At 38.7% G+C, this 16212-nt stretch overlaps 1 protein-coding gene across 1 annotated transcript; it reads left to right on the top strand.

Annotated features, from left to right (window-relative positions):
- Positions 1-5448: 5448 nt before the first annotated feature.
- On the top strand, positions 5449-11101 carry LOC107740551 (protein-lysine 6-oxidase-like). The gene is made up of 6 exons (XM_016552996.1): positions 5449-6259; positions 6368-6476; positions 8135-8272; positions 9258-9414; positions 10808-10903; positions 10982-11101. The coding sequence occupies exons 1-6, from the start codon at positions 5536-5538 to the stop codon at positions 11099-11101; spliced, it is 1344 nt and encodes a 447-aa protein (XP_016408482.1). The 5' UTR covers positions 5449-5535.
- Positions 11102-16212: the final 5111 nt, after the last annotated feature.

Below are 16212 nucleotides of genomic sequence, written 5' to 3'. Positions count from 1 at the left end.
AACCCAATGCAAATACTTTATTGAAATTATAATATATTAAATGCACTTAACAAATCATCAAATACCATTAAATGTGTGAAAATATGGAGTGTCTGTAGTTCGTCACATTATAATTTGTCACATTGAATTTAACTTTGATAAAGAATATCTCTTTGGTTTTGAGACTTTAGTCTTTGCAACTTCAGGGATCTTATCTATGCACAATCAGCTTGTAACACTCCAAAGAGAAAGGAAAACTTGAAATCGCATCATATGACCCCTTTAACACTTGAGGGCATTTTCTGCTTTCGCGTTTGTCTCGCGCGTTCAGAGTTACGCGCTCATTGTGATGACTGATGAGTCACAGCGTCTAGGCTCCGCTTGCGTTTGTTCCTATTCCCGAGGGATGTGGGACAAAGCGTTTGTGTGTCGCAGCCCGGTTCAACATTGCCGCGGCACAGTTCATCCCAGCTCGCGGTGATCGCTTTGATCTGCTGGATTCGCATACCGTCTCTAAATGGGTTGTCAGATGTTGCAGATACTATTGGGTTGTTATGACGATGAAGTGTGAGCACGGTGTCGTTTCAGCCTGATCCTGCGAGACCGTGGGCGGAGCTATATTCAGCTCGGCCGTGCCTCTCTATTACGCATGTTCTTGTGTGTGGAGAGCCTCGCTGGGCGTGAAAATATTTAAATACCCAGGGTGTTTCAGCACCTAGAGTGGTTATGGGGAATGTTTCTTCCCGTATTAAGCCAGATGGGTTTAGGAGTGAGACCAATGTCTGGGTATTTTTAAGTGGGCGGTCCCTCTGAATCCCGCTTAGTGAGTTTTGGCTGAGTACACTGCTCCCCCTCTTCAGGGTTTTAAGTTCCCGTATTAAGCCAGATGGGTTTAGGAGTGAGACCAATGTCTGGGTATTTTTAAGTGGGCGGTCCCTCTGAATCCCGCTTAGTGAGTTTTGGCTGAGTACACTGCTCCCCCTCTTCAGGGTTTTAAGTGAGCAGTCCCTGCTCAGAGTGTAGCTGTCTGCGAATGGTTATGCTCCAGCTCAAGCTTACTTTGCTCTGGAATATGGTGGTCTGAGGGCAGCTATGTTCTGTCCTGGCTTGGGTTCCCCTTGGCACAAGCTCTCTCAAGCAAGCACTGAAGTCTTTGTCCTGTCTTCAGCCTTATCTGAGGGAACTGCTATTCGAGGGTAGCTGTGTCCAGCCCTCTAGTGTTTTGGCCACAGCTTACATCAGGCTTTGATCTCGGGCTGACGATGTTTATGTGCTCGCTCTTAGCGAATCATTTACTGATGGTCCAGATCTCCGTCTTGTGAGCTCCTGGTCAATCACACGGTGCTTCGCTAGCCTACTGTGGGACTGACACGGATTGGGGCCATCTGAGGGTGGTTATATTACAGCCATTGTTATGGCAGGACGGGCTTACTTGAATACAGCTATCTGAGGCTAGCTGTGTCTTGCTGGCAGTTGCGCTGAGCCCTCTCCTGGAGTGATCCCTTTTCCTAGAGCTCAGTGATTGCTCCCCTGCTTACGGTTTTAAGTAGTGGCCTCCTTGGGCTCTTGCCTAGACAGTGCTATCTCCCCTGCTAGGGTTGTAAGTAGATAGCCCACTCTCTGTGGTCTGGGTAGTCTCAGTCGATCCCCCTTATGGTAGCCCCTTCCTAGGTACTTAGCTATCTGAGGGTAGCTATGTGCTAGCTCAGTGATTGCTCCCCTGCTTAGGGTTTTAAGTAGCGGTCTCCTTGAGCCCTTGCCTAGACAGTGCTATCTCCCCTGCTAGGGTTGTAAGTAGATAGCCCACTCTCTGTGGTCTGGGCAGCTTTGCAGGAAGGTTTTGCTTGGTTATCTAGGCTAACTGTGTATAGTTATTCTGGTCTACAAGTCTTCATAAGACCTTTAGGACATAGCTTCTGAGGATAGTTGTGTTCTAGCTCTGCAGCTATTTCTCCTTACTGGGATTTAAGTAGCTATCTTTGAGCTCCTCTAGAGGCTTTCTAGTTAGTCTCTTCAGTGGTCTTGTGTATCCAGGCTTATATGGCTCACATAGCATAGCTATCTGAGGATAGTTGTGCTCTTAACTTGGGTGGGATGTTCCCCTTGATCTAATCGGGTTCCCCATTTCTGACAAATTGTGTGAGCGGCCCGTGGCGCAGTGGCATGGCCCCTTTCTGAGGAAAGGCTTGGTGTACATCTGTCGCTTCCTTGGTGCTCCCCCACCAGGTGGACAGGCATGCGCCTCGGTTCCCCAATGTGCCCCCTAGGGGGCGCAGCGAGTGTAAAACGAGAAGGGCATAACCTTACGAAAAAAGAAAACACGCAAAAATCACGGTTGCTGCGGTTCTTGCATTCCTCTGCGGTTTGCTCTTCAATAGTATTGCGGTTATCGCGACAGCCCTAGCCTAGCTATCTGAGGATAGCTATGTGATAGCTCAGTGATTGCTCCCCTGCCTAGGGTTTTAAGTAGCGGTCTCTTGAGCCCTTGCCTAGACAGCGCTATCTCCCCTGCTAGGGTTGTAAGTAGAGAGCCCACTCTCTGTGGTCTGGGTAGTCTCAGTCGGACCTCCTTATGGTAGCCCCGTCCTAGGTACTTAGCTATCTGAGGGTAGCTATGTGCTAGCTCAGTGACTGCTCCACTGCTTAGGGTTTTAAGTAGCGGTCTCTTTGAGCCCTTGCCTAGACAGTGCTATCGCCCCTGCTAGGGTTGTAAGTAGATAGCCCACTCTCTGTGGTCTGGGCAGCTTTGCAGGAAGGTTTTGCTTGGCTATCTAGGCTAGCTGTGTATGGTTATTCTGGTCTACAAGCCTTCATAAGACCTTTAGGACATAGCTATCTGAGGATAGCTGTGTTCTAGCTCAGCAGCTATTCTCCTTACCGGGATTTAAGTAGCTATCTTTGAGCTCCTCTAGAGGCTTTCTAGTTAGTCTTTCAGTGGTCTTGTGTATCCAGGCTCATGTGGCTCACATAGCATAGCTATCTGAGGATAGTTGTGCTCTTAACATGAGTGGGATGTTCCCCTTGATCTAATCAGGTTCCACATTTCTGCCAAGTTGTGTGAGCGGCCCGTGGCATGTCCCCTTTCTGAGGAAAGGCTTGGTGTATGTCTGTCGCTTCCTTGGTGCTCCCCCGCCAGGTGGCAGAGTATGTGAGCGGAGCAGAGCGAGGAGTGGAGCGGCGTGATTTTGCCTGGAGCTTGGAGCTGATTTTTTGAAAGTCGGAGCGTTGAGGTTTTCACTGGCTCCGAGAACGCTCCGCTACCGCTCCGTCACGAGCACAAATTATGCCAACTCACGCATTAAACATAATTGGTTAGCTTGACAGATATGTGGATCACATATGAAGGTTAAAATGGCGATGGACGAGTGTGGGAGGTTAAAGCTTGTTGTAAGTTGTACAGTTTGTTAATCTCCGCTCGAAACTAATGTGCTGCTACATTACTGCACATGGACAGAACACACAAGCTTGCACATAACGTACAGATCGCGCACATACATTCAGGAATGAAGAAAATTTGGTCAACGCTGTCCTTTTTTATCAGCTTAAAAACTGAAAAGTTACAGCATATTCTTTATGTTTCTGAAGTAACTACCCTCAGCTTCGCCATAGTAGAGAGACGTTGCACAGACACGTAAGCTAAGCGAATTAAGCAGTCATTTAATATGGACTTGCGCTAATTGTAGTGTTCCAATAAACCATGTTAAAACTATTCTTCTAGTATTATGCATTTATTTTTCGTTTAATATAATTTCTGAACATAACTTTGATTTTTCAAGAATAGTGAAATAATTTAGCCACGGAGCGAAGGCAAAATTCTGTGTTTCTGATCAGTGGAGCGAGGAGTGGAGCAGGAGCGGGAAATGGTGAACTCGGAGCGGAGCTGGAGGGAATGATTATTGAATGCTTGGAGCGGGGAAATTGTTGCCACTCCACTCCGCTCACATACTCTGCTCGGCACGGCATGGTTGGATTTCGTTCCCCAAAGTGCCCCCTAGAGGGTGCAGCGTGGAGTTCCCTAGAAGGGGAACGTCTTGGGTTACGCATGTAACCATGGTTCCCCGAGAGGGAACGAGACGCTGCGACCCCTCGCCATGCCTTCTGCCTGCCTGTTTACGCCTCCTTCAGATAGCTAAGTGGATGACGTATTCAGCAGGTGCCCTTTTATACTTCCGGGCACCCCACCTATGACATCATGGGCCAGGTGGACCAATAGATTGGCGTTGTTTCACATGTGCTTCAGACACCGGTCATGCAGGCTGCATTCCCCAATGTGCAGCGTCTCGTTCCCTCTCGGGAAACCATGGTTACATGCTTAACCCCAGACGTTTCTATTCAATGTTTCTATCAGTCTTATAGACATTTCCTTCTTTTCGCTGATATTCCATCATGTGTCTTTAGTTAACGATGCTGAACCTCACCAAATTCAACTGAGTGAGTTAATTTTGAATTAATCAAACACTTTTTGGCATTTAAATTGCATCAAAAGGATTTATATTTTGTATAGAGAAACACTGACTGTGTAATTGAGGATTGTTATAAATGAACAGGTCTGCAGAATGAAGTGTCTCAGTGTTTTTAACAGGAGGATGGTTTGTTTGTTTGTTGTGTAGGTGCTGTCAGAAGAGCAGCTCACAAACATCTCACCAGAATGCCATAGTGCAGCGTTTACTACAGACGAATACAGTCTTTCCACAAATATAAATAAAGTGCTAAATAATAATGAAGCCAATTTCAGTTATGTAGTGGCTAACCATTTTAACTTTTTTATTTTTTTGTTTTTTCGCCACCCCAAACACACACACCATAATTACAGGATGTTTTTTGTGTGTCTCTTTCGCTTTAATGCCAGCATTTAAAAAAAAATATTTATTTATTTACTTTATTTATTTATGAATTCTGATCAATTAATTTCCTATAAATAACAGTACGTTTAATAGTTTTGGATTTGTTTCCCTTTTGTTTTAAGAAAAACGTTTTCCCCTAAAAATCTATTTTTATTTTCAGAATCCTGAAAGCCATATAAGTCTATATAATTTATATTATGATTATTATTTTATACATTATATTTATTTTTCCTAAAAATTGTTTCGTGTCTCTCTTTTGCTTTAGTTTATTTTTATTTATTAATTTAAGAATTCTGAAAAACTTGAGTATCATTTCCATAAAGAAAGCTCCAGATTTGCAGCCCAGGACTCCATTGACTGCATAACTTTTATCAGAGACTGCATAACTTTTATCATTTTCAAGTAGCTAAATGTTGATCATTTATCAAACACAGTCAAACTCTCTCCAATGATCATGGAGGTTTGCCTGCATTGCTTTAACAAAACTAACGAGACAGCTGTTTGTCCGGCTAGGAAAGAGTTAAGCGCGAGTCTCCCTGACTGTGCATGCGCGCATGAACTCCCACAATTTGATAAATGTCCCTCCGCGGCTCTTCGGTCCGTTTCCAGTCTCTCGAGAAAGCTATGCCTTTTACGCACCTCAGACTCCCACATCCACTGGCAGAGGAACATCTGTGCTGGGAGCCCACATCAGTGACCGTCCAGCTCTAAAATGCATCTCAAGATGCCAAACTTGATTTTGGTTTTCTATTTACTTCAAGGACTGAATAAATTCATCAGCGCGCAAAACTCCGCGCCCTGGAGGAACCGGATCCAGTGGGTCAATAACGGCCAGGTGTTCAGTTTAATGAGCACCGGCTCGGAGTATCACGCACCGGTGGCGTCCAGAAGACAGTCCAGGGTGTTTCTGAGTAGCAATAGAGATGCTGTCCGGGACAGGACCTTGCAAATTCGAGTGGAAGCGTCCGATTCTGCGGCCACAAGTAGCGGCAACACCGCGCTTTTGGGTCCGGATCGCATGCAGTACATCGCGGCCAACAGCCGCGCACCTGGCGCCAGACAAATGCAGGTGCGTCAGCGGCTCAGAGCAGCTCCAGGATCCAGATCCAACGCCACCGAATACTCCGGCGGCGGAAGAGCCCCGGCTCAAGGGGAAATTACCGCACGGAGGGCGCCAGCGGTTGCCAATCTCCAACACCTGGAAGCGCCAACTGAGACCTCAAACACTTTAACTAATGGAAACTATAATGAAGCGGGGCTCTCCAGAGCGCAAACTCCAAATGCAGAGCAGGGAACCACGTCTGAAAGCATGGCAGGAGATGATCCGCGAAACAGGAATACGGTTTTCTATAACATCTATCCGCCCGGCGGCAGAACGGTCATCCCGCGCCGCGCGCCGCCTGGCACCGGTTACGGCACAAGATACTTCCAGAACGGTGAGCTGCGCGCAAAGGACGAGTTTAGCCTCAACATATGGGGGAATGTGTGGGATTTGTTTCAAACAGACGTGTTTTAGTGTATGCATATGTTGTGCTCGTCTGCAGGTCTGCCGGATCTTGTGCCAGATCCATATTCAATCCAGGCGGGCTCTTACATCCAGCGCGTCCAGATGTACGCGCTCCGGTGCGCGGCGGAGGAGAACTGCCTGGCGCGGTGCGTTATGAATTATGATCTGTGTCCAGTTACAGTCAGCGACCGTAACAAATATTTAGACACTTAAGTCACACTTAACCCTCGTGTTGTGCTGAAAATATTTGACTTAATTTGGTGTTCCCGGTCATAAATGGCATAAACTACAGATTTTTTCTCCCCAAACCTATATTTTCTTTTTTCAGAATCCTGAAAAACTTGAGACAATATCCCGTAAATATTTAACAGTATTTGTTTTGTGTCTGTCTTTTGCACTAATGTTTTTTTTTCAAAACCTTTATTTATTCATTCATTTTAGAATCCTAAAAAACTTATAGGTCTAGGCTATATCATTATAGAACATTTTATAGTATTTTATGTGTCTCTCTTTTACTTTAATGACATTTTTTCAAAATATGTCTATTTCTTTCTTTCTTTCTTTTCTTCAAAAAATCTGAAATTTTGTTTATGAAACAGACCCCAGGACCCCATAGGGATTTTTGGTGTATTTCAAACTAGACGCATTTTATACTGTAAATGTTGTTGATGATTTATTAAACATATTCTAACTCTCTGAAGAACATGGACTTTTTCCTGTATTGCTTTAACAAAACGAATGTGACATCAGTTTGTTCAGTAATGAAAAGAGTTAAGAGGAAATATTCCAGAGTAAATCCTGAATGGATTTACTATTTTATTATGCCATATTATCTGAACTTATACATCAGTTTTTGAGTGAAAAAAGCATTATTTGTGGATCATTTTGGCAATGTTCATTCAAAAACTGAGGTGCATATAACCAATCAGTTGCAAAAAGAAAAGAAAACAAGTTAATAAAAAGATTAAATCCGATATTTGGTAATAATATATCATATAATGAGACATAATTGTAAGCCTTTTTTCATAGATCGGCCATTTTTGACCAGGAACACCACAAGTGTATAAGACATTGGGAATAAAATCCCCAAAAAGTACAAAAATGATGATTTTTGGAGGGAAAGTTGTGAGCAAAGTCAGTAAGTTTTAGTCCAATGCAATAGCATTAAATAGCATTTCGGGAAAAAGAAAATCCTCTCCGGATCAAAATGACCAGAACACAACGTGAGGGTTAAAAATGTCTGAATGTCATCGCATTAGATACAAATTATTAAAGAAAATGTCATTAATTGTACAAACACTTTTCAAGCAAAACATTTGACACTAAGTCTCTAACACATAATGCATTAAAGAGCTATTTTAATGCATTAATTGTGCACCTTATAATGCAATGTGATATCATGCGTAATTGTTAACAGTTATGATACATTTAGACCTGTGGTTTCTTCTACTATGACCCTTGTGTGAACTTGACTTCATACATCCACTAAAAACCACCAAAACACCAGCTGACTCAAACACACTGAGACTTCAGACACACTGAGAGATTTCGTTATATAATGCAATCATATTCAAAGATTTGAAAGTGTCTGAGGACTTTTCCTTGAGTTTGCAATGCCTTACCATGTTGAAGCAGGCGTGCTGTACCCTAAAAATGAAATTTTGCATGCTTTGAATATTGGTGAGAGCTTTTAGATGGTCTGTTTGACTTATTTTTGCGGTGCAGTCATCAGTATGGCTGGATGCATGACCTCTCGTCACCCAGTGATCCATGAGCTCATCCTCCACCGTCTTTCATCTTTCAGATCTGCATACAGACCCACAGTCACAGACATCGACTACAGGGTTCTGCTGCGCTTCCCACAGAAGGTCAGAAACATGGGAACGACTGACTTTCTGCCCGTCAAACCCAGACATCAGTGGGAGTGGCACAGCTGTCATCAGTGAGTCTGATTAATCACATAATAATCAATCGAAATAAAATCAGATGATTTGCAAAAAAAAAAAAAAGAATAATATTACCTCATTTGATTATGCTGAATTAAAAATATCAATAATACTTTCAATGACAGTTTTTTTTTTTTTTTTTTTTTACAAAATGTATGTATCAGCTTTAATGCACTTATCAAAATAACAAAAGCACTCAAAAGTTCCAAAAAAAAAGTTTTCATAATGTATCATTTAACATTCAATCTGCAAAAATATGTTCAAATACTTACTACATCAACACAGATGCAGCAAAAAAAACAAACATCAGGCTCATGTTTGCATTTTCTTCTGTCTCTGGCCATAATTCTGACCTTGACATCAGGATTAGGCGTCAAATAGTATCATACATGTGAAAATGGGCTGGGAATCAAACAGATAGCTGTGATCTGGCTCAGATTCAGTCAGGAATCATGTGCTCGTGGTGTTTTTCTGCTGATTAATAGAGAATACAAGACGTCTTCACCGCAAAAATGCTACAAAATGCGCATATTTTGTCTTAAAGTGTGACGTTCTCCAGCAAAACATAATGTTTTTAAAATCGGCAGCCCAAAATTACTAGTAAGAAACAAGTATTGGATTTCATGCAGCAAATATGATGCAGGGTGATGAGATTATTATTATTAGAAATTATGATAAAATTATAAATAATAAAAACCCTACTGTATTGCAATCACTGCAATGCATGCTTCTTGCTTATTATAAAATGACAGCAACAGCAATATTATAAAATACATTATTGTTCAATAAAAAAAATTACATTTATTAGTATTAAAAATCAGAGTGAATCAGAATTTCGAATGGGATCTGTGTTTTATAAATCCTATGTGAGTGATGCATTTCAGTGGGTTGCTATGCGGTTGCAAAGGTGTTTGTTCAAATCATTATAGCGGTGTTAATCATAACACATGAGAAGTGCATGATCTGTGTGGTATCTGACAGGCACTATCACAGCATGGATGCGTTCAGTCACTATGATCTGCTGGACATCAACACCGGACTGAAGGTCGCAGAGGGTCACAAGGCCAGTTTCTGTCTGGAAGATACGGGCTGTGATCCTGGATTTCACCGCCGATACGCCTGCACCGCACACACACAGGTACAAACACACACACACACACATCACAGTCTCCCACAGCGAACAGCAGGGTTATTAGTTCACTAAAATTAAAACCATTAAAAACCATTGTCGTTGCTTGAAGTAAACTTTAACTGAAATGAAATCAAATTTAAAAAATTTAAAAAAAATTATTATTTTGCCAGTTTGACTTGATGTACTAAAGCTAAAATAAGAAATAAAAATATATAAATAATAAATAAAAATGACAAAAACACAAAAATGACTTTAATTAAAATAAAGACAAAATAATCAAAATATTAATAAAAATGATAAAAATAATCGAATTTTAGTAGTATTTATATACTATTAAAGCTTTTATTTATATTTTGAATGAGCTTTTATTTTTAATTCCCAGTTTTAATTTTAGTTTAACTTTTGGTAATTTCGTTATGTGCTTTTGCCATTTTTATTAGTTTTTTATATTACTATTAAGGTTTAATTTTTTTTTTTTTTTTTTCAGTTTTAGTTTTTACTTATTTAATTAAAGTTTTTCATCTCATATTTATATTTTATCTTATTTTGTAATTTATTTGACTTGATTTCCACTTTATTTCAATTAACAAAAAATAAATAGTAACACTTTTAGTTTTAGTGATAACAGCCCTGGATGAAAGTCGCTGGGGTATATTTGTAGCAATAGCCAACAATACATTGTATGGGTCAAAATTATCCATTTCTCTATTATGCCAAAAATCATTAGGATATTAAGTAAAGATCATGTTCCATGAAGATATTTTGTACATTTCCTACTGTAAATATATCAAAACTTAATTTTTGATTAATAATATGCATTGCTAAGAACTTCATCTGAACAACTTTAAAGATGATTTTCTCAATATTTAGATTTTTCTGCACCCTCAGATTCCAGATTTTCAAATAGTTGCATCTCGGCCAAATATTGTCCTATCCTAACAAATCTCAATTTCAATAAATTGACCCTTATGACTGGTTTTGTGGTCCAGGGTCACATATTATTGCTTATTATTGAATTATTATTCCTGTATTCTTGCATACAGCAATTATTACGGTTAGTTGCAAATGCACCATTTCCAATTTTCATTTAGTTTACGTTTTTGTTCTCATATTTATATTTTATTTTAAATTCAGCATTATTTCAATTAACAAAAAATAAACAATTTCAGTTTAGACAATAATTACCCTGGTTGACATGAATTTGTGCTTGTTGTATTTAGTGTTTTGATTAATAGAAATATTATAGTAATACATTTCTGATTCCTAATTCTCATTCAAGTTTTTCTACTCCTGTTTTATTTTATTTTTAGCTCAATTTCAATTAACAAGTTCTAACTAATGTGTGCTGCTCATATTCGTTGTGTGTGGTTTGCTAGAGTTATTATTGCTGTGTTTTCAGGGCTTGAGTCCAGGCTGCCACGACACATACGCCGCCAACATCGACTGCCAGTGGATCGACATCACAGACGTCCCTCCTGGAAACTACATCCTCGAGGTGTGAGAAATAAAGCTGATGTAGAGACATTTTCCGAACCGGATCCTGTTGTTGATGTGCATTTCCCTTCCTGCCCAGGTCACAGTCAATCCAGACTTCCTGGTGCCCGAGTCTGACTTCTCCAACAACGTTGTGCGATGTGAGGTCATTTACACCGGCGTTTACATCCAAACCAGAAACTGCATCTTAACTGGGTGAGGAAATGCATTTTTATTACAGTTTTTTTTTCAACTGCTTACACACATTTTCATAACTTTGCCTCTTTTCTTTACACATAAATCCAAGAATTGCACACACAAAATGCAAAATGCCTCACATCTCTTGCAAAATGAAGCAAATATCACAAACACATCTCAAAAGCAAACATTTGCAAACACCTTTGCCATAATATTAATTCCTGTATTTGTGTGTGTTACATAGAGAATTGTGTGTTGTGTTTTGCAAAAAGTGTTTTATGAAATTGAAAACTGAGTCAAAAGCCCAGAATTAGCGTATGGTTTTGCAGATTTGGTGTGTGCTTCTGGCGTTAAGTGTCAGCGTTCAGAAATTGTGTGACAAGTAAAGATTTTGTGTGTAAAACTGTAACTTCATCACATTAATATTTCACGAATCAGAGCAATAATTGACTACATGTATTTCTTTCTCTCTGTTTCCACAGGATGTAAAGCCCTCGGGTTGGAGTTGAATTTTAAAGGCCTATATAATAGGTTTAATTATAGTAATTTAATTTAAAGCTTTTTTTAGTAACTTGAAACACTCCATATAGCTGTTGGAGTAATATTTATGACAAATGTACTGTATCTATTTTCGATGAGTTTGATTTCTTGCCCTAGAGCGAGCAATTTTAAGTGTTTTTGTGATGTTTGCATTATAATAAAATGTAATTTTGCTTTTATGTTAAATGAAGAACTATAAATTAATAGATTAGTATGTTAGAGTTTGTATTTATTGCATTGGTTATGAAAAATATAAGCATTTTCTTTTAAACTAAGATCATTGAGGGACATATTGTGTAATTTTGGCTTTTTATTAGATAGCGGTTGAGTGCTTTACTCTACTGCAGATCACTAGTGTAAAATATACACTATTAAAGGGTTTGGTTTTCCATGCAGGTTTCAGTCTTAAACATCTTGAGAAGTTTGCTGCGAGCTTCCCTCGTCTTTGCCATGATTATAAAACTCTTTCCATGAATGCTGGACTTGGATGAACGAGGTCGTTTGTGGTTTGAATTGCAATAAACAGAAATGCAGAGAATGTAATAGAGAAAATGGATTGTGGTTCTTTTCGGAACTCTGTCTTCGTTAAATCACTGGTTCATTCAATACAAAAAAAGTTCTAATGAGCTCTCAGTTGAGATGTTTAAATGGGACGAAAGCTTCCCGAGCACTGAGATTAAATCCAGCCAAAGACATCAGAGTCTGAGACCTTTTACTGCCTCCTTCAGTATTTACTGTACAGGAGAGGAAACGCTGAAATGGGTCGAGCCCGAGTTTTTTTAATTTTGGCTTTTTATTAGATAGCGGTTGAGTGCTTTACTCTACTGCAGATCACTAGTGTAAAATATACACTATTAAAGGGTTTGGTTTTCCATGCAGGTTTCAGTCTTAAACATCTTGAGAAGTTTGCTGCGAGCTTCCCTCGTCTTTGCCATGATTATAAAACTCTTTCCATGAATGCTGGACTTGGATGAACGAGGTCGTTTGTGGTTTGAATTGCAATAAACAGAAATGCAGAGAATGTAATAGAGAAAATGGATTGTGGTTCTTTTCGGAACTCTGTCTTCGTTAAATCACTGGTTCATTCAATACAAAAAAAGTTCTAATGAGCTCTCAGTTGAGATGTTTAAATGGGACGAAAGCTTCCCGAGCACCGAGATTAAATCCAGCCAAAGATATCAGAGTCCGAGACCTTTTACTGCCTCCTTCAGTATTTACTGTACAGGAGAGGAAACGTTGAAATGGGTCGAGCCCGAGTTTTTTTGGGAAAGTCTTCATGCTCGAGATGTGTGCTGGGAGATTTTTCACTCTTATTGTGACTTCGGAACAAATGGAGTTTATATTTAATATTTCCTAACGAGCAAAAAGCTTTTTGGTTTTACAAACTCTGAGATGGAAACTGAATATTGTTGAGCTGCAGACGTAAATAGGATGAAATGTCCCTTTTCTGAGTATTTACATGCACTTCACCTAATATTTAACTTCCTCTGAAGACAAACAGTCTGTGCATGAAGGAAATCCCAGAATGCATTGAGATGCAGTGTTATTTTAGTATTATTTATATGCTATTCTAGATTTTATTCATATTTTGAATTAGCTTATTCTTATACTTTGTTTTAATTTTAATTTTAGTTAAACTAATTTTAATTTAAAAATAAACTATATTTGATTTTAACTAAACAATATTTAATTTTACTTCAGCTAATATTTATTTATAATTTAGTCATTTTTGCTTTTTTTGCTTTTTATAGTTTTTGTTTTGTATTTCTTTACATTTAATTTATTTTTATTTTCAGCTTTAGTGTTAGTTTTTAATTATTTTATTTCCAGTTTTCGTGCTTGACTAATTGAAATAAGTTTTTCATCTAATTTTTATATTTTATTTCAGCTTTATTTCAATAAAAAAAAATGTTTAAATAGTTTTGGTTTTAGTCCTAGTTTTAGTTAACAATAATAACCCTGTTGGAATTAACTTATTATTGTGCAACATGATGAACAAAGTGAGAGAGACATTAATTATAAATAAATTTCTTTCAATACTAAAAACTGTTTTTAGTTTTAGTTCTGATGGGGACCTTTTTTAATGGAAAACAAATAACCCTGATTTAAAGCAATAGTTCTCGGGGGAAAAAAGAAAATTTCTTGAAATTTACTCACCCTCATCCAAGATGAGTTTGTTTCTTCATCAGATTTGTAGAAAAGTAGCATTGCATCAGTGTCTCAGCAATGGATGCTCTGCAGTGAATGGGTGCCGTCAGAATGAGAGTCCAAACAGCTGATAAAAACATCACAATAATCCACAAGTAACCCACAGCACTCCAGTCCATCAGTTAACATCTGGAGAACTTATTAAGACGTTTTAACTTTAAACTCTTGCTTCTGGCTAAAATACAAGTCCATAATCCACAATAACGCTTCCTCCAGTGAAAAAGTGGTCTGGTCTGAATCAGGAGAGAAATCTGCACAGATCAAGCACCGTTTACAAGCCAAAACAGCTCTAAACAAATATGTGGCTGGATTTTGATGTGAGAGACTACGGGAGATGGACTTTTTCACTGGAGGAGGAAGCGTTATTTTTCTATTGTTATACTCATATTTTAGCTGGAAGCAACAGTTTGAAGTTAAAAATGTCTTGATGGATTTGTTTCTTACAAACACACATCTTTTGACTTCTCCAGACGTTAACTGATGGACTGGAGTGGTGTGGATTACTTGTGGATTATTGTGGTGTTTTTATCAGCTGTTTGGACTCTCATTCTGACGGCACCCATTCACTGCAGAGCATCCATTGCTGAGACACTGATGCAATGCTACATTTCTCCAAATCTGATGAAGAAACAAACTCATCCTAATCTTGGATGACCTGAGGATGAGTACATTATCGGCAAATTTTCAGCGAATCAGCAAATTAAATTTTCATTTAAACTTTCATATATGTGTGTGTGTGTGTATACTATATATAGTCTCTCTATAGTCTGCTGTTGAAGCCGGTGTGATTTCATCAGTCTGCAGACGGTTTGCAGGAGGGTCTCGGTCTGTTTACTGACACAGAGCCGTGAAGACTGAGATGTTATTAAACGCTCCAGCCATGTGTCTACTAGCACTGAATGAATGAACGAATCTCTCTTCTGTCCACCACCGGCCCTCTCACAGATTTAGATGAAGTTTTTCTTAGTCATTGTAAACAGGATATAGGAAGTAAAACATGGACATGCTACAATTTCTATTCCACACCTTTCTTTGCCGTCACCGCATAGTCTGTTCATGACAGCAAACATTTGAACAACAGCTCACTCATAGAGAGGTTTAACATTTGGAAAAATGTATATGTCTATTAAAAAATACTAAAATGTAAAAGTTTGAGGTCTGTAAGATTGTTAAGTTTTTTTTTTTTTAAAGAAGACTCACCAATGCTGTGTTTATTTATCCAAAAACAGTAACATTGTGACATATTAATACAATTTAAAGTAACTGTTTTCTATGTGAATATCTGTTAAACTGTAATTTATTTCTGTGATGCGCAGCTGAATTTTCAGCATCATTACTCCAGTCTTCAGTGTCACGTGATCCTTCAGAAATCATTCTAATATGCTGATACTCTGCTCAAGAAAAATTTCTGATTATTATCAATGTTGAAAATGTTTCTCCCAGACAATAATTACTGAAATCAGTGTGTCTGAATCCTGTATTTCATCTTATTTTCATTGAATCAGTGTTTTACATGATAAAAATCCTTCAGAGGATGTTACAGACTGAAAGGCCCTGGAATGAGAGACACCCTTGAGCCAATGAGGTTAAGTGTAATGAGAATGAACACAGATGAAGCGTTTGCTCTGGCGTTTGTGTGGAGCTGAAGTTCTGCCAGAACAGATTCTCTGTGTTTTTGAATGTGTCTGGAAAAAGCCCATTTCCTCTGCTGCTCTCGCTCGTTCTGCTCCGCTCTAATATTGACTCACAGCCACGGTCAGGAATGGCGGATGGACTCATTCTCTGTGTTTCTGTGACGTTTATAGGACATAAAATGGGAACATGCTCAACATGTTATTGACTGTCTCGCTCGGGTCAATAGATGAGCGTTTGTTGTTGAACAGAGAGCTGTTGAAGACGCTCATTTACAGCGAGCTATTTTTATTGCCAATTATTGAGAAATGCAACAGGTTACAAATTTGGTGTAGAAATATTTTTCACTCATAAATTGCTAGTAAATTTCACAAACAATTACTGAGAAATGGCAAATAACACATTGAATGAAATGTGAATTTTTTTAAGTAGAAAGACTGAAGTAGTATTTTCTTGTAAAACAAGAAAAAAATCTTTTATTTACAACTTTTAATTATTTTGAATATTAACAATATTTAGCAATTTAAATATTTTCTCAGTCTCATTTTCTCATTTCACTAGATTAATAATTTTCATAAAAGTAATAGAAATATATAGGCTTCATTTTCTATAAATGCACAATTAGTTTTCTAAATGCTAAATATACACTCTAAAAAAAATGGTGCTAAATAGCACTAAAAGTGGTTCTTTGGCTCGTAAATCTGTGTTAGTGAGCACTTCTCCTTTGCCGAGATAATCCATCCACCTCACAGG

This window comes from Sinocyclocheilus rhinocerous, unplaced genomic scaffold (genome assembly GCF_001515625.1).
Source record: "Sinocyclocheilus rhinocerous isolate Xijiao unplaced genomic scaffold, SAMN03320098_v1.1 scaffold1878, whole genome shotgun sequence".
Classification (NCBI taxonomy): Eukaryota; Metazoa; Chordata; class Actinopteri; order Cypriniformes; family Cyprinidae; genus Sinocyclocheilus; species Sinocyclocheilus rhinocerous.
Note: the sequence above shows the minus strand (reverse complement) of the source record. Positions and strands in the feature narration are given on the sequence as shown.

Excerpts from the sequence above, each read along its gene's own strand:
- LOC107740551 (XM_016552996.1), top strand. The coding sequence starts at position 5,536 with ATGCATCTCAAGATGCCAAACTTGATTTTGGTTTTCTATTTACTTCAA. Across the intron at positions 9,415-10,807 it reads CCTGCACCGCACACACACAG|GGCTTGAGTCCAGGCTGCCA; the intron begins GTACAAACACAC and ends CTGTGTTTTCAG. Across the intron at positions 10,904-10,981 it reads CTGGAAACTACATCCTCGAG|GTCACAGTCAATCCAGACTT; the intron begins GTGTGAGAAATA and ends CTTCCTGCCCAG.